Source organism: Spermophilus citellus, assembly GCF_964194105.1.
Source record: "Spermophilus citellus genome assembly, chromosome: 8".
Classification (NCBI taxonomy): Eukaryota; Metazoa; Chordata; class Mammalia; order Rodentia; family Sciuridae; genus Spermophilus; species Spermophilus citellus.
The window spans coordinates 123,817,226-123,839,006 of NC_138189.1; the positions used below are offsets into that span (position 1 = coordinate 123,817,226).

Consider the following 21,781-nt stretch of genomic DNA (forward strand, 5'->3'; position numbering starts at 1 on the left):
CGGCATTCCTCGCCGGGCCGTGTGGGTCCTGTCTGCAGTGAGCCCCGCAGCACCCCGGGTCTGTGCCAGCACCTGTTGGACAGCCAGCTGGCGGCCCGGCCGGCGCGAGCGGCCACGGCCGAGGCTGCCCCTCCCAGAGGTGCCAACCCCCTGCCACCCCCTCGGCAGCCCGCGGGACCGCAGCTCGGCCTCCCCCGCTCCGCCAGAGCTCGGCCCACGGCCCCCACCTCCCGACAGCCGCGGCAGGGGGAAGGTAGAGAAGGGGAGGGGACAAGCCAGATCCTCCCGGCCGCCCGGCCTTCCCTCTCCGCCCCGCGCTCTCCAAGACGCCGCGCGGAGCCCCGAGGTTAGCGCCGAGCGCCAGGCGTGGGGGAGGGGACGGGGCCCGACCGGAGCCCCGCGGCGACCCGGAGCTGCCCAACTTTCCTGGGCTTGGAGGAGCCGGGGACTCGCCAGCACAAGGTGAACTTGGGTCGCGGAAAACTCAAGCCAGGTGCTGGGATCCGTGCTTTGGCGGTGTGGACGCGCGCACAGTGCGCGCGGAGCTGCGAGTCAGAGTACCGCGGCCCCCTCCACTCGCGCCGGGCCGCATTGGCCCGCAGCCCCCGGCCCCGCTCCGGCGCCTCGGCCCGGGGGACCAGCGCGGCGCCCTCGTCTGGTTTCCTCCCCCTCCCCCTTCGGGGGTGGGGGTGGGGCGGGGAGAGGGGCGCCCGCAGAGCCACCTCGATTGGCAGCTTTGTTATTGATCAGAAACTGCTGGCTGCGGAACTGGCTTCCAGACTGACTTGGCGCGACCCTTGAGTTTTCGCCTCTGTCCAGGCCCCCGAACTGACAGGTGCTCCCAGCAACTTGCTGGTGACTTCTTGCCGCTCCCCCGGCTCCCCCGCGTCCCCACCCCCTCTTTCCTCCCTCGCCTTCACCCCCACCCCCACCACTTCGGCACAGCTCAGGATTTGTTTAAACCTTGGGAAACTGGTTCAGGTCCAGGTTTTGCTTTGATCCTTTTCAAAAACTGGAGACACAGAAGAGGGCTCTAGGAAAAAGTTTTGGATGGGATTATGTGGAAACTACCCTGCGATTCTCTGCTGCCAGAGCAGGCTCGGCGCTTCCACCCCAGTGCAGCCTTCCCCTGGCGGTGGTGAAAGACTCCGGAGTCGCCGTTTCCCAAGTGCCCGCCGTGAGTGAGCTCTCGCCCTACTCAGCCAAATGCTCCTCTTCGGGCTTCTCCTGCTGACATCTGCCCTGGCCGGCCAGATTCACGGGACTCAGGCTGAGTCCAACCTGAGTAGTAAATTCCAGTTCTCCAGCAACAAGGAACAGAACGGTGAGTCTCTCCCCCCACGCTCCCCCTTCTCGATTCTCGCTGTGTGTGTTAACGTTGGCATTGTGCGTTGGTGTGTGATGTAGACCAGCCCGCGAGGGTATCCTCGTCTCTCTATCCATGCAAATGCGCGCTCCGTTCATTGGCGTGGAGGTTTGGAGGTTACATGTAGTTTGCAACTTTAGGAGTTGCCACAAAACTCTTAAGAGGGCAACGCGAGTGCCACTGCAGCCTCAGCTAGGGAGAGGACATTCTGGGAGCGATTGTGAACGTCAGTTCAAAGCACATTGCAGGATCGCGCATTGCCTGAGTTAGAAGTTCAAGAACTGCCTTTAGAAGAGAATCCAAAATGAATGAGTCTTGGGATGTTTGACTTTGTTGGGGGAGGGGGTGGCAGTGGGGGCATCAGGAAATGTATCGACTGCATTAATTGAAGCACTTTAGGTGAAAAGGCATCAATTAATCAATAAGTAGATAAATACAGAGGTCAAGAGGCCGTGTGGACGTGTTTTAGGGGAATGAACAAAAAAAGTATTTTTCTTGTTCTCACTTTTTTTTTTTTTTAACGTGCCTTTGTACTCCAAAGTCCTTACCTTTCTGGTGGTGTGTTTTTTGTATGTGTTAGTCAATGACTGCTATTTTTGTGTGTGCTGGAAACGACTTAATCCTGCATAGGAAATGAGAATTACTTTCAGCTTTCAAGTGTACCTGAAATGTTTAGAAAACTCTCAAATGCAAGTTCCCTTGGGCTGGGATTGCACAGAGCTGGAGAAAGGCTCCTTTCATAAAGCCAGAGAAGCTTCGGGGTGTGTAATTTGCTTAGCCTCTGAACCCCATATGATTTACATCATTCAATTTCTAAACTCTTTTTCTCTTGATCTACCATTATGAAGTCATTTTTGAGAATCCTTTGTAAATAGAAATTTTATACTGCACATAAAACCACAATGTTAATGTAGGCTGTCTAAAATTGGAATATTAAACACTCTGTTTACAAGTCTTACTGCTATTTGAAAATAAATGTACATGTTTTTTCTGCTCTGAATATCACCTGTTTACAATGCAAGTATGCTATCACTTCACTAACCAGGTGAGATGAACACAAGCAGCATACCTTGAAAACCAGAATGAAGTGTGTTCTACTTTTAAGTCACACTGACTTTTTCTTTATATGTGGGGGTGTTTTAAAGCTCCGGCTCTGCATTTAAGCTGTATAAAGTATTCCTTTCTAAGAAAGCACAGAAAGTTCTAGAGTACAAAAATAGATAAAATAAGTATTTCTTGGACATTATTTGTATCTGTTGCTTGTGCACCAAAGCATAGGATCACATTTATTAGCCAACATTAATGTGGCTGCTCCTTGCAAGTTGCTAATGTGGTGGCGCATGGCACCTGCAGGTTCCTTGAGCTGCTGATCAAAGGGCAGCCTGGGGATCTACCTCTAATCACAGGACCTGCAGAAGGCTGGGAGAAAGTGATCAAAGGAGCCACAGCACCAGCTGTACCCAGGCAGGAAGCAGGTCAGACCAACCTTTGTTCTTTCTCATGTAAAGTAAGTGTTCTATTCAAAATATTGCTTCATACTAGACAGGCTTCTCCATATGACAATAGCACACAACATTCCTAACCTCTATTTTTCTTTTATTCTTCTGGTCCCATATTATTTCTCCTACGACACATGCCTTGGCATGTCCTGGATTCTCGGTGCCTCTGTGTCCATTTCTTGTAGTCTCTCCTGTGATCCACATGCTGTCATCGTTTTACAGTGGGCCCCAGAGCTTTCAGGCAGCCCAGGGTTATTGGCCACTTTACTGAGTAGGTTCACACCCTAAGAAGAGGTGAGGTCATTAAGCCAGGGCCACACACATTGCTGCCATCTGAGGCTGGGCCATTTCCATTTCTAAGATGCATGATGCTAAAAATAGCCTGGTTATTTCCTAATCTGTGGGTAGTGGATTGGGCTATGTTTAGCTCCTGGACATTGGCAGCAGGAAGTAACTTGAAGTAGAGGAACTACTCACCTTGTAATTTTTAGCCTAAGAGGTGGCACTGGCCAGCACTAGGGGGCAGTGTAGAGCTATTTTTCTGCACATGCTCAGGTTGATTTTTATGCTTCATCAATGTTCCCAGATTTGAGAATAACAGGTGTGTATTGAAGATGATCACCCTGGAAGGAGAGAAAATTTGCAGGAATAACAGCAACTTCTTTTACATCTTCTTTGACTTTAAAATTTCCACTCTTCTTTTTTTGGGGGTGGAGTGGGGATATTTTTTGTCTTCATATTGAGTTACAATTGATTTTTGATTATTTTATTTCTCTCGCCATTTTGATGATTATCTAATTTCGTAAGTGCAAACCCTCCTGAGGATACTACATAGAAAATGTTGTGGGCCCAGTTTGTGCATTGCGTCATTTCATGAAAGGTCTTCCAAGTACTAAATATGAAGTGTCCAAATTGATCTACTGGGATTATAAGAGCTCATGTCTGCTTTCAAGGATCCCTCCCCATGATACTCTCTTTTCCCGAGTATCATAAACTCTCACATGATGTTTACTCAATCAAATCCCTAGGCCTTCTTAGCTTCAGTATTAACTTGGCATCATAAATGAAATTGATTGCTATAGCTTTGCCATAGTCAATGCTGGATACATGGATTTAGACTGGAATATGTGGACATGATTCAAAATTAAGGATCAGTGTCATTTAAACTATTATTCGTTGCTTATATTATTTGTTACCTGGTTTTCTATTTATACGAACACTGCAACTTTTGTTTCTTTACTGTAAAGGTAGCTTTATCCTCCAGTAATACAAGTTGCATTTCTGTCTCTCTCCGCCCACTGCCCCCCATCCCTTGCTGTGTGGGGATGGAACCCAGGGACTCACACATTTTAGGAAAGTTCTCTACCACTAAGATACATCCCAGCCCTAGTCCTTCTTTCTTAATCTTCCTTTGAACCCTAAAGTCTCATCTTACATATAAAACAAGGGTCTCCTGATTTAACTTAAGGAAAAAGATAAAAGATAATGCTGACTTTACTTTGAGGGTTTCTGATCTCTAAACTTCCTGTGTAACCATGGGAAAAAATGTCAATGGGCACTGGTTTTTAGATGTGAACGCCTACCAGGAAATGATTAAGTCCCGGGATGGTGCTTCTGAATTGCAGCAGAAGCAATCATATATATTCATAAACAAAAGTAAAGCTTATTTTTTTCCATGGAATGTACCAAATAGATGATAATCACAAACGTGGTGGAATAATGCCTATTCTACCTTGCTTCATTGGTGAGTTATTTTAATACCTGAAACCTTCTTACTTTTCCCATTTTCCTTAGGCATTTTGAGTTTTGAGCTGGAATATGCTTCCATTAACTAAACTTAGCCTACTGGAGCACAAGTTATTGTATGCCCTGTTTTCTGCAAGTGCTTTGTGACATGAGGGGCAGTTAACTTTGGGGACAGTGGTCCTCTAGGAATGCCTTTTTGCTGGTCTCTTATGTTTGGATTTTCAGCCCCCTCTTTTTAAGTTCTGGCTTTCTCTTCCTAACACTGCCAATATGCTCATGCCTGGCCTCTGTCCCCACTTTGGGTGGTAGTTTCAAAGCTCTTCTATTAACAGATAATCACAATATTTTGAGTAGTGTCCAAGAGCAAATAGGCTCTGCCAGAGAACTGAGGGACTTTCCTGCAAGTCAGTCTATAAGTTTGACTACATGACCTTTGGGATATTTATTTTTGTTATTTAGAAGCTTTTTTTTAAAACTTCCTCCTGATTTTCTGTTCTGTTTGAGAGAGTTGAGGAAGTTGAATAAGTAAAGTACCATTATGTAATGATGAATTTTGTTTTTCACAGTAGGTGATTTTAAAAAAAGCTCCACTCTTTTATGTGGTTAACTTTTCTCCCCTACCAACTGTTATGTTCTGTATTTAATTTGAAAGCCTTTGTATTTAACTTTAAAAGGTGTCAGAACATATGAAAGGTCTATTGGGAGCCTCAGGAACTAGAATATCATTTGTTAATTATTTGTAATTAGATGTTAGGATCCCACACTACACTTGCCCAAAGGAACACTTTCCCCATTGATGCCATCTTGGCAGGCTTTGTCTCATGCACCTAAACTTTAGATTTGTTTATTCCTAATTTCATCTTTCCTGACACTGATTTTTTACATGTCTTCTTTGTGTTTGCTTCTACTTAGCTTATTTTTCAACCTTTGTACTGCCAAGAACCCAATTTTATCAATGAATGTTCACATCTTTTATAGAAACAAAATTCTAATTCTAATGTTATGTATTAAAAAACTAGTAAGTAGTCAAGGCACATATATACCCCTACTCCCACAAAAATCCAGGACTACTGAAATTTTCCCCAGATTTTGCTTTTGTGTCATCAAAATGGTGGAAGCCACAGTCAAAATCCCTTTATTTACTTACTCTCATTTAAATGTTTCTAATTGTTTTATTTAAGCATTGCACATAGCCAGAATCTGTATATAACCTCAAGCGGTCTCTAAATAATTCTCTTATTAAACAGTCTGTGTTGTGTCATTTCTCTCCACCATTAACTCCAACTGTGCTTTTTTCTTTTTCCCCAATCTCCCTTTTCTTTTGCCTATGAACCAGTCTAGTGTTTGATCTGAAGTTGGTATGTTCCCAAACTTATTACCATAATGATTGTTAAAATAATGAAATATTTCCAATGGGTTGGGCAGAACCTACTGGCACTCTCTAAGACAAGTGGACCAACCATCTGAAGCTACAATCCCTGACATCGCCCAAAGCCTCTGGGACACTTCTTCAACACTGCTGACTCTGCCCCGATTGATTCATGTTCCTGTCATACCGATAGTTAAGCATTTTATCATATTTAGCAGTGAACAGTTTAGTTCATATTGGTTGTTAAAACTTTTATCTCTTCTCCATGCTGGGAAACTCAGTCATGACCCATGATTTGAAGGACCTGGGGTCAGGAAGGGGTATGACTTCTTTCCAGGCTTCTTCCTGCAGTTCCTTTAGTTTTAGCTCTCTGAGGGTCAAGACCTGGCAAGACAGATGGAGAATGTAGGCATGACACCCTCGGTGTTTTAGTCAGCTTTTTCTCTGCTGTGACTAAAGGATCCGACCAGAACAACTGTAAAGGAGGAAAGGTTTGTTTAAAGGCTCATGAGTTCAGAGATCTTTAGTCCATAGAAGGCCGGCTCCATTCCTTGGGGTTGCAGGTGAGGCAGAACATCATGGTGGAAGAGTCTGGCAGGGGGGAAATAGCTCACGTTGATCAGAAAGCAGAGAGAGTCTCCACTTGCTGGATACAAATGTATATACCCCAATTCCCACCTCCTCCAGCTATACTCTACCACTTTAGTTACTGCTCAGTTAATCTCTATCAGGGGATAACTTACTCTCACAACCCAATTCTCTCAGAACCCAATCATTTCTCCTCTGAACCTTCTTGCATTGTCTCACATGTGAGCTTTTGGGGGACACCTCACATGCAAACCATGACATTGGGCCTGGAATTGCAATTCTCAGTTGGTTGCCTTCTCTGGCTAACACTGACCAGCTGCTTTTGCATGGAGAGACTTCCTATCATCTAGATTGAATGGATTGCCTCCTCAGAGATGTCTGTTTTATGACCAATCTAAATTGCCCCTTGCTGTCTCATCAAGGTTAATTAACTGCCTAGCACTTATCACACTTTGGTAATTTTCCTGTTGTTTCTTAATTTATTATTGTTTACATAGCCTCTCCTATTCCCACTATGGAATCTAAGTTCTTTAAGAGCATGCCTCTTGTCTGACTGGTTCTTTGTAGGAGGATCTACAATACCTGGAACAAGGTATGGCATATAGTATGTGCCCAGTAAATATCTGTTAAATGTTTCTGAGTGTCTAGTGCCATTTTAGAGTAAGACTATGGTGTTTACCCTGACAGCAGGCCATCTTCGAAGGAGTCTTTTTGGTCTTAGAATTTCCAGACTGTTTGACATGTTTTATAGAAAGTTAAACTTAGTAGTGATGGGGTGTGCCTACCAGAGTACTACTTTATAATCTTGGCAAATATACTGTGTTGCCAACTGAACCTATACCAACCAAGTGTGTAGGTTCCTATCTCTGGCTTTGTTTACTCTCTTAAAAGTGCCATTGCTATGCATACCCCAAAGGTGGGAATTTGATGTGGGCCAAGGACCCAAGAATGGTGAATGGATGTCAAGCCTGCAAAATGTGGGTGCTTTTCATCTTTTACTTGTGGCTCATGGATAATAGTACAGGCTTGCAATGAGTAGCAGGTTGTGTTCAAGGACTGTTGGAGCTGGGAGGATCCAAAGAGCCTGTCTTCTCACTGATGTGCAAATTGAGGCCTAGAGAGTGGAAGTGGCTATGGCACACTGTTGTACTGCAATGGTAATAAACTGCTAACGTGGCGATATATTTTTCCTTATGTTATAACCAATTAGGAAAATGGAAATATGGTGTAAAAATTCTGACACATTTCATAAAAGTATTCTGTGTCATGTTAGAAGCTTGTATGTTTTGTAAGTTGTGGAGTGAGATAAGAACCATTGCACTTGAAGCATTATGTATAAAAACACTAAGGAAAGCAGTTTGATAATAATCACATTAGATTACACAACAGATTATCTGGCTAATATATATTATAATACTTCTGTCAGTATAGAAATCTGAGTTTGGCAAATGACTGGAAATGATGACTTTAAAATTGTTCTTATTACATGTTAGAACCTTATGTTAAGCAGGTACATCAGGTTCATAGATGAATGATATATATAATATTTTGGTGTATTAATGAGATGAAGAGGATGGTTGACATTGGCATGCTTGGTTCTACAGGGGAGTTTATTTTTATATAATAGGATGTTTAATAATATGTTGGTAAAAATACCATAGAAATTAATAATAATCATGTTGAGTCAACTCTAGAAAGCACAGCTTGTTATTCTTTTGATGAATTTAGTGAGTGATCCTAAATTTTATTTATATTACATTATGTATATTATTCTATTTAGAGATCCATGTTTCTCTTTAAGGTAAAGAGCATCAGAAAATAAATTCACAGCAATGGACTGGAATATTTTCCCTAAAATAATAATATTCATTTAACTGTTTAAAAATTTGTGAGTTTCCTACATCTGAAAACAAAAGGACCTAAAAATTATAAAGAGGAGCTGAAATAATTACATTTATCATTAAAACCAAGTTGTTAAAGAGTGATTTTTTTTGGTAACATTAATATATTTTGTCTTTTCCATCATGAGAATACATTTTAACTTTAATTTTTTTCTGTTATTCATTCGATTTTGCATTAGATTTCTTGTGTCACCTTAAAGCAGTTATTTCTAGTGCCCTAGTGACTGCAAATCCTTGTACATTTGCCTTGTTTCTAAACCAAACCCATCTTTTGCCAGGCTAGATTCACTGATTTTGCTTTCTTGGTTTCTCTGGAATTATTATTTGTTATTTTCAAACTATTTTGAATAGTAGTTGATTTGTTTCTTAGTCAACTAGAGATGAGATGTGTTGTTGAAGGTTTTCGGAGGCAGAGGAAAAGTGGAAGTCTGGTTCATGGAGGGAGACCAACATGCCCATACTGCACAAGGCACATTAATGTAATGCAAGGATAAAGATTTACATGGGTACTATAATCAGTAAGGATCACCAGGAAGAGCACAGGAGTGGCTGTACTGGGATGCATTCTTTGCATGTAGTTAGATGGGTATAATGGTTCTGTGTGAGCTTCTCATTTTGTGAAGCTTAATGACTGTTCAGGAGTGCCTGTTAGGTGCCGCACTTATGCTCATTGTTTGCAGATGGTATGCAGTTTATTTGCAAACATCCCAATGACGTATTCAGAAAAACAAGTAGCTTAGTTAGGTTCCCACAGCTGGTAAATGTTTCAACCTAGGTCAGACTCCAAGCCAGGACAGAGAGCCACACGCCTTTTCCTTTATCAGTTAAATGGTCTAATGTTTTATTAGAACATTGTTTTCATTCAGCAAATATTTATGAGCATGTGATCGGTGCTAAGGTCTGCCCGAAATGTGTGGTGCAGCGAAAAAGAAGATGCGGATCTTGCCCTTAAGAACTTATTCTGAGAAGGATTCCAGGTCCATTCTTTACCTCATTACCTATTAGTTTTGCTTAATACCACCTAAGAAAATCCTCTGTTAACTTATTAAATGATTGATTTTGCCTGGATAGGAAGTTCAAAGAGAAAAGTTCCTACAGAGAATAGGTGACACGTTTGCAATGAGGTTTTGAGGGAAACAGAAAAACATTCTAGATAGTGGGAACAGCCTGAACAAAAGGATATAGGCTTGAAAAGTCAAGAGACGATCATGATGAGAGACAGAAGAGTCTAGAGTAGAGTATGCATAGATGAGGAAAAGAGTGGAAAGGTGTCCCTGAGCTTATGAATTGAAAGGCCCTGATGCTGTTTGCAGTATGCGCTTCCTGTAGGGTTATTAGTTAACAGAGCAAAAGAAAAACTTGTCTTTGCGTTCAAGTTTCAGTCAAGACCCATTATTTTCAGTTATTTTCCAAGCAGGCATGCAGTGGCAGAGTGCAGTTGTGGTGTGTATTAGTGTAGTTATTGCTGGAATTTTCTTTCCGACGTTAGGTTTGTTGGTAAGTTCTGAACTGGTTAGGAGTCCAGGCTGCACAGCCTGGGTTCCTGCACATAAGGGAGGCCTGCATCACTCTAGGTTGCCTTCTTTATGTAAACAAAGAGCTGTTTTCACACTTCATTCACAAAATGGATGGCAGGCAGGATGAAGCTGAGTGAGGGATCAGGAAACCTGTAAGAGAGAGGCAGCTTCCCCCAGCACATTCTGTGAGTGTAATGAAACTCTCACACAGCAAAGACAACAGCCTTTAAGGGAAAGAATGTCAAGTTTGGTGGAACATTAATTCTTCTGAGGTTACCTCACATTGAGTAACTGCCTCATTTCTCCAGTGAGGTCTGTAATACCAGAAACGTTTTGTCATATTTAAGGATTTGAAATGACTGAGTTCTCTTGGTGAAGGTGCTGTCTTGATACCATACTGTGTTTTCTTTCTTTTAAAAATTTTGTTCTAATTAGTTACACATGACAGTAGAATGCATTTTGACATATTACACATATACAGAGCATAACTTCTCATTCTTCTGGTTGTACTCAACATATGCACATAGGCTAGTCATGTACGATTCATTCTACTCTCTTTCCTACTCCTGTTCCCCCTCTCTTCCTTTCAGTCCCTTTTGACCATGCCCTATTTTGAAGCTGTATTGTTTGCATTCTAGGAAATCCTTGTTCATGGGTGGATACTATTTTAAGCATTTCAGCATTTGCAAAATAGAGATAGGCTTAGATGTTTCAGTATGCACAGCTGGTCATTGCACCTGCCCTTGGAGTCACTACAAAGATGAGAAACTATCAACAACAGGAGTTAGACTTGTGTGGGACTATCTCATGTTGTTCCTGGCAGTTATTTTTGCTGGGTATTTATAAGGACATCTGTCTTTTAAACAGTCATATTACTTCTCTCTCTCTCTCTTTTTTTTCCACCGAGGAATAAATCACATCTTGTTTCCCATACTGTCATACATATTCAGCCTGGCATGATTAGAGATGCAAATTGGGAGTCATTAAAGCATTATAATTTCTTTTTCTATGGCAGCAGGGGATGTCTAAAATCATTGTACTAAGATGGAACATTTGCTTAAAATCTTAAGATGTGAACAAACAAGAGGAAAGACATTCAGTTCTCTTCCTGGAAATTTCCTTCTGAGTTTCGGAATAAGGGCAAATCCATAGTTTTCATTTCTGATTTATCGTGTTAAACCAAGACACGATGACAGGTAGGATGCAAATTATTTAAGAATGGAGAACACACACCATAACGCCACAAAAACTCTTGGTAGAGTGTGACATGTTATTAGATTACCCAAAGGACAGATAAAATTTCAGATGGGGCATGGGGGTGTAGCTCAGTATCTCTAGGTTTGCTCCCCAACACCAAAAAAAAAAAAAAAAAAACAATCACTGGGTTTTTTACAGTAATTTGTGGATACATAAACACTATAGAGTCAAAAAATGTTGGATGATGCTGGTATGAAAAATAGGTATCTGTATATCCATATCCAGAGGTAGCTGACCTGGAGGCAGACCTCCAGTGCTGGAAAAGCCTTGATATTATAGGTGGAATCAGGCACAAGGGTGTGCCTTTTATTTAATAAATAGCTATTTCTTCATAATCATGCGTTTTATTACTGACTTTACTTTTATTTGTAAAGAAAACTACATTCTTCCTGGAGCTCTATAGGAAAATGAATTGCCTTTACCATTAAAGAAACTCAAAGAACCCTGGTGTTTTTATGGTTTAATATGCAATTTTACATATATTAATGGGTTCACCTGTATCTTTGATCTTTGCCTTGTGTTGGTCACTGTAGTCAAAGTTGTCTTGATCTTTGCCAGACAAAGCAGAAATCTAAAAATAGCAGGGTTTTCCAGGGCAGAATCTGGCCAGGATGTTGAGAGATGCTGAGTCTAAAAACCTAATTGATAAATGCTAACCCTTTAAAAAGTGGTTTTCATTTCTGTTTTCTTGAGAACATTAGCAGGCTTGAGGTTTCAAGCCATGATTAAGTATGTAAAATTAGGAATTAAATCATCTCTCTGCTTCCTAAAAAAAAAAAAAATGTTTTTCTTCCTGGTGGAAAATTTATTTTTAATCTGTACCGATAACTTTTAATAGGCATCAGTTGGGCACCCCATTAAACTAACTGCTTTAAAATGGTTTCCTTTTAGAACTAACATTTACATCCTAGGAAATCAATTAGGGTGTCTGGATTTCCCATTTCCCCTGCAATCTTCCTTTGCAGTCGTTTCTGAATGGTTAACCTACCATAGCAAAACACTTAGAGGTGCAAATCTTCTGGAAGAAGTGCAAATGCCACGCTCCTGCTTGGAAAAATGGAAAAGTAGTACTTATTTACTATATCTGCCGAACATTTAAAACTGCATAAAGCACAGGAAATACTTTTGGTGTGTGGGAATGTGTGGTGTTTCCAAACTACAAACATTGTTCTGAAAATGTCCCCGGTAGTGGTGAATTATATGAGACCATGTCCATCTAAGGAGGGCTTGTTTAACTAGCTTGTGGTTCTGGGGCTCATTCAAACACTCTTAAACAAAATAAAGGGAATGGATGTAATAACTTCTTTATGGAAAGGCCATAAAAAGCTACAGGGCCATGTAAACAAATTGGGTCATTTACTAGATGTTTAAGTGATAGATTTGCAGTCCAAATTCAGGGGTGTGTATTATGTTTTATAGGATCATGACTATATTCTACCTTGAGAATGAGATTATAAGCTTATTGGTTGGTTGGTTGGTTGTTTTTCTCTTAAGCGTTGGACCCAGTGTTGTTATTTTACAGTGGAGTTTGAAAACACACCTAAAATTTGACCATCTATATTTATAAATCTGTTCAGCTTTGGAACATGGCTAGAAACCTATGTGTATAAAGTTGAATTGACCTGATTTTTAGTAGCACTGGGTTCTGTTCAAGGAAAATAATGATGATTGAAATTGAAAATTTCCTTCTGGGCTCAGACATGTCTAAACTAATTGTAAAATAATTGTTCTGGCTTACAAGAGTAGACTCATAACTACAACTATGTAAAGTAGAAATCCAACAACAGTTATGATTTACAGTCTCTGTAACTTTGCCTGTCTTGTAATGAAACCGCTATTATAACCAACCTCATGTGACATTGATTTGTCTTACTGAAGAGTAGATAATAAGTCTTATCCCAAGTTCCCTTGATTTTAGGAGAGCCACGTTATTTCATTAAGATATTAATTTAACCATTTAGGAACCATTTAATCTTCTCTGAAGTTCAGTATGAGGTTTTGGCCAGAATAGTCCATGAAAGTAGAATTTGGTGGTTGCGAATGTAAAAATGGTGATACCCATTAGTGGTGATGGCCCTGACAATGGAAGCCAGAATTAATTTGGGAATTGAATGAGCACAAGACACTGTATGATTTTTATGTTGCTACCACATTTCTTTATTCTGCAACTTCTCTGAATTATGGTTGGCTCATTTGGTCTTAAAGGAAATGGTTGTGTAAGAAACCTTTAGTGAAAATCAATGAGTCTTTCTAAGTTTTAAAATTTGATAGCATCATACCATACAGGCAATTTTTAAGTGTTGCCACTGGAAGTATGGCAGCAGAAATGACTATCCAGTTCCACAAGTCTAATAAACAACAGACAGTGGTGGATATTATAATTCATGTGTAATGTGTGACTTGCTATTTCCTCATTTTTTTTTAAATAATTATAATGAGTGACTTAGGGCTAAATGACCTTTGGTCCATGAAAAAAAAATCCAGGTTCTTCCCTTAAATTGGATTCTATGGGATCTTGATAACAACAGTTCAAGAAACCATTTAGGAACCATTTAACCAATAGGAACCCATTTAACTCCTTTGTGTAGTTAATTGTATACTAACTAAATGCAAGCTCTCAGAACTGAGGTGAAAAGCACAAAATGATGCTAATTCCTGTTTGAAACTGCAAGATACCATGAAAAAAAAGCAAAGTTGAATTAGACTTTGTGTTAATCAGCTTCCTGTCATTATAAAAAATGCCCAAGATAATCAACTGAAAAAGAGAAAATGTTTATTTTGACGTAAGGTTTTACAGGTTTACAGATCAGACTGCCCATTGCTTTTAGGCCTCCGGTGTGTGTATATGTTGGCAGGGGTGGAATCAGCATATTATAGTGGAACCCTATGGTGAAGCAGAGCCACCTACCTCATGGCCAGGAAATGAAAAAGAGGGGAAGAGTAAGAGAGGGTCCAGGGTTCTACTTTCCTCTTCTAGGGTTCATCCCAATGACCTAACTTACTCCCTTCATGCTCCACCTTTTAAAGGTTCCACCACCCTCTTAAAGTGCCATGGACCTTTGGGGAATACTTAAGATCTAAACTGTAGCTGATGTTGTTATTTGCCTTCAAGTAGTTGATACTCAAAGGAGGAGATAAGATAAGCAACTAACTATACTACAGATAGTGATAAGGTGTTCAGTGGGAATTCAAAGAAAGCTGAGCCATTAGAAGAGGCTCAGGAGACCTGTTAGTTGGGAGGTGTATTTTGAACAAAGGAACCTGGTAAGATGAGCAGCACTTGTATCTGTAGAATCAGAGATGGGGGAGGACTGTAGGAGATGGGAACTTGCTAAGTAATTAGATAGAGAAGGAAGTGTGGTAAATTCATGCAGTCTAAAGTGGAGTTTGTTTTGACAGCAGTCTAAGAAATAGATTCAACAGAGGGTCATTGGAAAGAGGAGGCACAGAAGGAAGCACATTGATATATTACTTACCCTGGAGAAAATAGTAGTGAACTCCATGATCGGCCCTCTCATAAAAGCTATTCAGGCTGCCAAATATGAATTAGATCTGATTCCTGATGGAGTATAGCAGATAGGGACAGAAGGAATGTTGCTGAAACGTGAAGCCTAGAGTTAGAAGGAAAAGGAAGGGTCACATGAAGAAGTCCTCATGAAGAGGAGGCTATGAAGGGGAAAGAAACAAACAAACAAAACAAAATCCTTAAGGCAGATGATGGAGGATATTGAGAAGGAGAGAGAAAAGGAAACTGAGATTGGCTCATGGTGTAAACTACAGGGATTTGAGAATACAAGGACCAGTAACTAACAGCCTATGCTTCATTATAATGAGGGTTCTAAAAGAATGGTTATGGGATAAAGTGAGGAGGTGGGGCATTATGTTTTTAAAAGGGAAAAAGAAACTGTAGAAGTTTCAGAAAGGAACTGAGAAAAGATGTTTTGTTTCTTGGCTGATTTGTTTTGGGGGTTGGGAGAAAACCAGAGGAGAAGAAAAGGTTAAATACCTAGCAGGAGATTGTTATGCTCGAATTCGGGACCCCCCAAAAGACCACCAGAGATCCAGATCCATGTGAGCAGCAAAGAGGTGTTTATTTCGAGCTAGCTCGGTCCTCCACACGCACACAGCAACAGGTGATGCTGAGAGGCCCCGAGCCCAGGGTTTGCAGCAGTTTTATACACTCTTTGGAGAAGGCAGGGACCCCACATACATCATAGCATCATCACACACCGTGGGAAAATCAAACAACTCTAAAACATGATTAGCTTATCAAGTGGCAGGAAAGAATCTGAAAAGGATTATTGGTTAGTTCAAGGGCTTGACGCACTTAAAAATTATTGGTTGAAACCGTGAGGGTGTCACAAGGCGGGTATGTGCCAAGCTGCAGGGCTTCTGGTTTAGATATTGGTCACCACACCTAGGTGGGGCTATCTGGAATTTCAGATATTTCGATATCTTGGCCTCTCTTAGGCCATCACCATCTGAGGCTTTTCCAAGAACTATTTCCACAGATCTTTTCTGTGATATTTCCCTGACTTTAGGACTGCAGTAGGTCAGGGGTTAAGTTTCAGAGGAAAATGAGATCCCAAGTAGAATGAGGTTGCTTAGGTCTTTCAAGATAAAGTCTTTTGGGTGTGAAAGTTCTTGTGCAGTTACTGTTGGAATGCAGGTAAAAAAGATGCACAACATTAAGCAGCATATTAAATTATTACAGCAAGAACTGAGCACACCTGCTAGAGAAGTGGGAATTAAGTAATAGGGGAAGTGAGCCTTGAGACAATTTTTGATTAAGTGAGGAGTGAGAAGGTACAGGGGTGAATTTCCTAGTGACTTCCTAGCAATGGGGTTAGATAAGTCCCTATAAGGATATTTAATTACTAATAGTTATATTAAATATTTTGATTCTAATGACTACAGTAGAAGTATAATTCATATGAGAGGAAAGATAACACAATAGGTGCTTATGGTTTGCTAGTCCATCTACAGGAATATTGAGACTATCCCTTTGGGATTTGGGTATGAAATAAAGAGTGGGGTTGATAGCCAAGGAAGAGTCAAGAATGCAGTTGGCAGAAATTACAATTAAGTGTGGTAGTAAACAATAATTTTGGACCAAGGAGTGATATGTGGGGAAATGAATGTTAAAAAGCCACATCTAAACCTGAATTAGCTAGCATTTTTCACTTATAAAAACTCCATGGAAATTCAGATGGTGAATTTGAGTGGTCATTTGAACGACTATTCCAGTGAGTTTGAATTTTGTCCTGATGCTCATTCTAGTGTACCCTCAGAAACCATAAAATTGGAGAAAACCACCACAAACCTGCTTTGAGTTCCTGCTGTGGCAGGTATAGTGTCTGTTGGATGCACTGTACAGGTTTGTTTTTGTATTAACAGTTTTAAAGCCACATAGCAATTTTCTGGGGTGAGTCTAAGTCCTAGCAATTGTTTGCATGGGGGGGGGGCATACCTTGGGATGCCTGTTCTGTACTCTCCAAAGGCTGTTTTTCTGTGTATATTTGTAGAGCAGGGATTGTGTATGCCCTTACCATGGGGAAGCCCACTTTATGTTTCTGTAATCACTGCCAACATGTGCTTGGAATTCTTCTTGATCAAAACACAATTTCATTCTTGTTGTTCCTGAATTTTAATGGGTGATGAAAATCTTCTCTTTCTTCAGGGTGCATATTCCTCAAGACTATTGCTTTTTGGTTCACTCTTTAAGCAGAACAGTTGTACAATAACTTCCAACCTGAATGCCCTTACAGTTCAGAAACGTAAATGCCCAGTACTTTGGATTTATTCAGTCTCTGAATATGACGACCTTGGATTGCTCCACTTCTGACTCAGGCCTGCTCCTGACTGAAGCCTACAGCTGGACGAGGAGTGGGATCAAGGGGAGGGGTGTCTGGGTAGGGTCCTTGTTGTGTCTTAAGAGATGCAGCATTCATAGATCAGTTTCTGGCCAGTTCCCTTGAAAAATACAAACACAGGAGATGTATGTGTCACTATTGCTTTACTGTCTTAGCCCCTGTCTCTGTTACATTGTGCCATAAAATGATACATGTTTAGAGGACTTTGGCCTTCTCATAGATTGGCTTGTTCTTAGCACCTCCAAGTCTGAGAATGTAACTTAAAACTAACAGATTTTGTTCTGCATTTTTTCACAAAAATTCAAAATATATGATATAATAGATTAAGTGAGCCCAGGATTATTGTCAAGCTAATAAGCAAATGTTAACATTTCTATTTTTAGGTAAGATAGTTTTTATGTTTCTAGCTTTTGCATTTTCATTGTCACTATTCCACATAGGGAGCTGATTACCTGTGAATTTAACTGAGACAAAGGTGTCCTTCTTCCTTCTAGGATCCAGCCAGGCTTTGCCTATGCCCTTCATCCCATGTCCATCATTTATAGGAAGTTGTTGCCATTTGTTCTCACAGTGGAGCTCTGGTTATTTGTACTAGTTAAACTTGGATGGGTGCCTGACTGTAACATACACACACACATCACCTGGGGAACTTATTAAGATCCAGATTCTGATTTCGTAGGTCTGGGTTAGGGCCCAGGGATTCGCATTTGAACAAGCTTCCAGGTGATGCTAGTGCTGCCAGACCAAGGACCAAACTGGGAGTACCAAGAATCTGCTTTGGTGTTCCTAGGGTCTACCGTGATCTCATCCCAATCTTTTTTCTGAAAAGATTACTCATAACTGACCTCTGCTCATCACAGAGATCCGTAATTTCCTGACTCCATATCATTGCCACTGTGACTCCAAGTCAAGAAGTCAGTTCAGCGAGATAGATACCAAGTGCCACTTGTTCTAATGACCCTGTTATGCTTGGAAAACAGGTGAACAAAATACGTTTCTTTGTGTACTTGATGTTTCCTGTTAAACCCAACGGTTTCTACTTCCAGGGCAAGAAAGACTCCATAAAGCCATAGTTTAGGTTGGATCTTGAAGGATAGGGAAACCACCAGAAAAGAAAGAGTAGAAGAGGACATGGACTCGCTAGATAGCACACTCTATTTAAAGATCAACACTTTCTGGTGGGAAATAAGATTAAAAAAAATTATTTGCTGATCATGAAGGGCTCTGTCTGACCTACTAAGGAACATGTGTAGATGTCATCTCATAAGATCCTAGGGCACCACTGAAGGATTTATGTTGTTAGATAATGTACAACTTTCTGCATTAGTTCCTAATACACAGAGCCTATCTTTTCTCTTTTGTAATATCTTTCACTTATAACAGATCAATTAATACTTAATGAGTAATCAGATATTTTTCTTTTTTTATTATTCTTATTTAGTTTATTATTTATTTTGCATTTTATATGATTATTTTGCCATTTCTAATTTTTTTACTTTGTTGAATATAATTGATGAATAAAAATTGAATATATTTACCACATACAGTATGATGTTTTGCTATATGTATACACTGAGAAATCTTTACCACAAAAAGTTCACTATATGTCACTTCATATAGTGAGCTTTATATGTATGATCAGACCCTTTCAGATCTGTACTCTTAACAAATTTCAAACATATAGTTATTAATTTGTCTTTTATTTTATATTTTGCCATCTCTCTAAACAAAGACACACCGGGATTATTTTAAAGGGTAGAGTTATGGTTTGGATATGGGTGTTCCCCAATAAAATTATGTTGTAGACAAGCAGAAAAGTTCAGAGTGAAATTATGGGATAATGAGAGCATTACCATAACCAGTGGATTAATCAATTTGATGGATTAATCATTTGAGTGGATCACTGGGTGGTAATTGTAGGCAGGTGGGGTGTGGCTGGAAGAAGTAGGTCACTGAGTACAAACCCTTGGGGATTATATTTTGTCCCTGGCTCACCACACTTTTCCACCATTATATCCTGCCTCACCTCTGGCCTAGAGCACTGGAACTGGCTCTCTATGGACTAAACCTCTGAAACCATGAGCCAAAATAAACATTACCTCCTTGAAGCTGTTCTTGTCAGATATCTTGGTTAGAGCGACAACACATTGACTAATACAGGCAGAGAAGCTAGAGGCTAAGACAGCAGTTTGAAGGCATTTGCAACAGTCCCTCTGCCAGAATCTGAGAAAATGGCCCAGATATTTAGTGCCTGTACTGTGGAGTGGAAGTCCCTCAGTTGGTGTGCTCAAAGCCCATATGCATTTAAGGCCTAGTCTGACTGGTGCTCCCTCCTCAACCCTTCCCTGTTTCTTGCAGCCTGGAATGTCTGCTTTCTCTAAACTCTCAGCACAGTGCAGAAGTTACCAGTTTCTACTTGGGATTCTAATTATTTGTGTGTCTTATCTCCCACGTTTCCAAGTGTCAGAAAATAAAATGATGAATAATCTTTAGCATAGTACCCATTGGATGGAAGATCTTTTAAGTGAAGTGAAAATAACCTACTTAGACCCAACACAGCCTGTTCTGTTGCAGCATTGGCATCTGGGATCATAAATCATCATTGACGGTCTTTAAATGAGTCATATGCCGGATTTCACAACTGAGAGATGCAACTAATGTCTGGCTTCATTTTGAGGAACTAGAAGGGAATACATAGGAGGGCCTCAATCTTTCTGCTTAGACTAAGTAAAATTAATGTCCAAAGAACCTGATGGGCAAAATTATAATGATGACTGCTTAGAATGTTATTTCCTCAACAAGAAAACAGAAATGTATCATTTCCAGGAAAATTATTTTTAAAGTGAGAACTTTATGATCAACTTTGATTGCAGTCAGTTTATTAAAGAGAAAAGCATGATTATTGGAAGGTCATTAACTTTAACCTATTTTTGTTTTGAATTATTTTCCCCCTCTGTTCTATCTTGTTAACATAAGACATAACTCATGTGCTGTCTTATTTTTAGTTTGTTTTTCTTTTTGTGCTTTGGGGTTTTGAGATTGACAACTCTGATTTATCTCCTGGAAGGCAAAAATCTTGAAAAAGTTATTTTTTAAGAAAGTCACTCAAAGGATTCCTTTTTTTTTGGAAATAAAGCTGATTTTCTCAGCTCTGATCATATGAGATTATGGGCAAGTAGTCCTTAGTTCTGGCATGTGGACAAAACAGAAGCAGACCCTAGAGAGGGAGTTCAGAATTCATGGCAGGAAGCACATGTTCAGTATGCCAATATTTATGGTGTCATAAGCAAATTAAAACCATACCCTCTGCTATTTACATAAGTATGGTGCCCAGACTGCAAGAGTTTATGCCCATGTTTCCCAGTAAATTTAAGGCAGTACAAATGTTAAGGATGCAGAGAGCAGAGTATATATTTACACATTTATTTTATTTCTCTAGGAGGGAGAGTGAATTGTCTTTTGCTTTTAGTCATCTTTAAAGTCATTCAGAATTAGAAGGAATAATATTTACCAAGGATTGACTGAATGTTGTACTCAGGTACATACTGTGCTAAGGTGAGTTAAATGTATTGATTATTGATAGCAGCCATAGATTGCTTCTCAGCTAGGTGGGTAATTCTCAGTGTGTTCTATCTTGTGTCTTACTCTTACTCTTAGAAAGCTTAAGTTTCACCCCTTTGGGAAAAAGCAGACACACATACTTTTTGTAAAAAGAGATATTTTACATCTTTTTATGGCAACTTTTAAAGTATTACCATCTGGTAAATTTTTTAAGAACAATAGCATGTCAGAAACATCATTGGGAGTACATCTGTTTTTTTTTTTCTCTTACAAGACAAAGACATCTAGTAATTTAAATTATAGTAACACTTCTGTACTTGCATAACAATGTGAGAAAGATGATAGGAAAAATACAGTGGTATTATTAGAAATAGATTCTGCAGAAAATAGCACATCACATTTGTTCGGGAGATTGACATTTGAATGTGAATGTATTCTTATCCACTCTTTTTAAAGTCCTGGATTTTTCTAGATTCTTTTTGCTGCAGCCCTTGGTGGACTGCAGTTCAGAAATCAGCCTGGATATTAACCATATTGTTAAGGGTATTAAGTTGGCTAGTTAATTTGCTCTTTGAGAGATGCAATCCAATGTCAAGTGAAAGTTTTTCAAAACAATTAGTGACTGAAAGTGATGATCTTTTGTGGAAGGAGAGAAGGCTTTCTCAATTGCAAGATAAAAGGAATTCTTTTGAGTAACTCCTATGTGAGCAAATGAAGCTTGACTATGTAAATCCTTTTACTTAGGGATAGAATCCAAGATATTTAAGAAGTCATTTTATTTTTTGAGTTCAGTAATTTAAACATTGTGCTTTGGCTTTTCCTTTGTACTACAATCTTTTATTGTTAAAATTTCACTTGGCATTTCTATAAAAAGACAAAGTTCAGCATAAAATTTTGTAAATAATTGTCTTCAACATAGATAAAAGAGACAATAAACTTTCCTGTGGTATTCTTTTCAGACTAATTAATCAATGTTCTTTATAGCCCCCCCCCCCCCAAATTTGAAAACATTTGTAGATTTTCACTGATCTTTCTATGTCTAGTTTTGTTGCTTGGAAAAAACTACTCTACACATCACTTGGAGCATTTAAGTTTAGTGCAGAT

At 39.9% G+C, this 21,781-nt stretch overlaps 1 protein-coding gene across 2 annotated transcripts in view; it reads left to right on the forward strand.

Moving 5' to 3' along the window:
* Nucleotides 1–543: 543 nt before the first annotated feature.
* The window catches only part of PDGFC (platelet derived growth factor C), a 202,424-nt gene continuing 181,186 nt past the window's right edge, over nt 544–21,781 (forward strand). The window contains exon 1 of one of the 2 annotated variants that reach the window (XM_081304956.1): nt 544–1,324. In XM_081304956.1, the coding sequence (XP_081161082.1) occupies nt 1,207–1,324 (118 nt within the window). In that variant the 5' untranslated portion in view covers nt 544–1,206. The remainder of the gene's footprint in view (nt 1,325–21,781) is intronic. The other variant, XM_081304957.1, reaches the window with a different exon arrangement.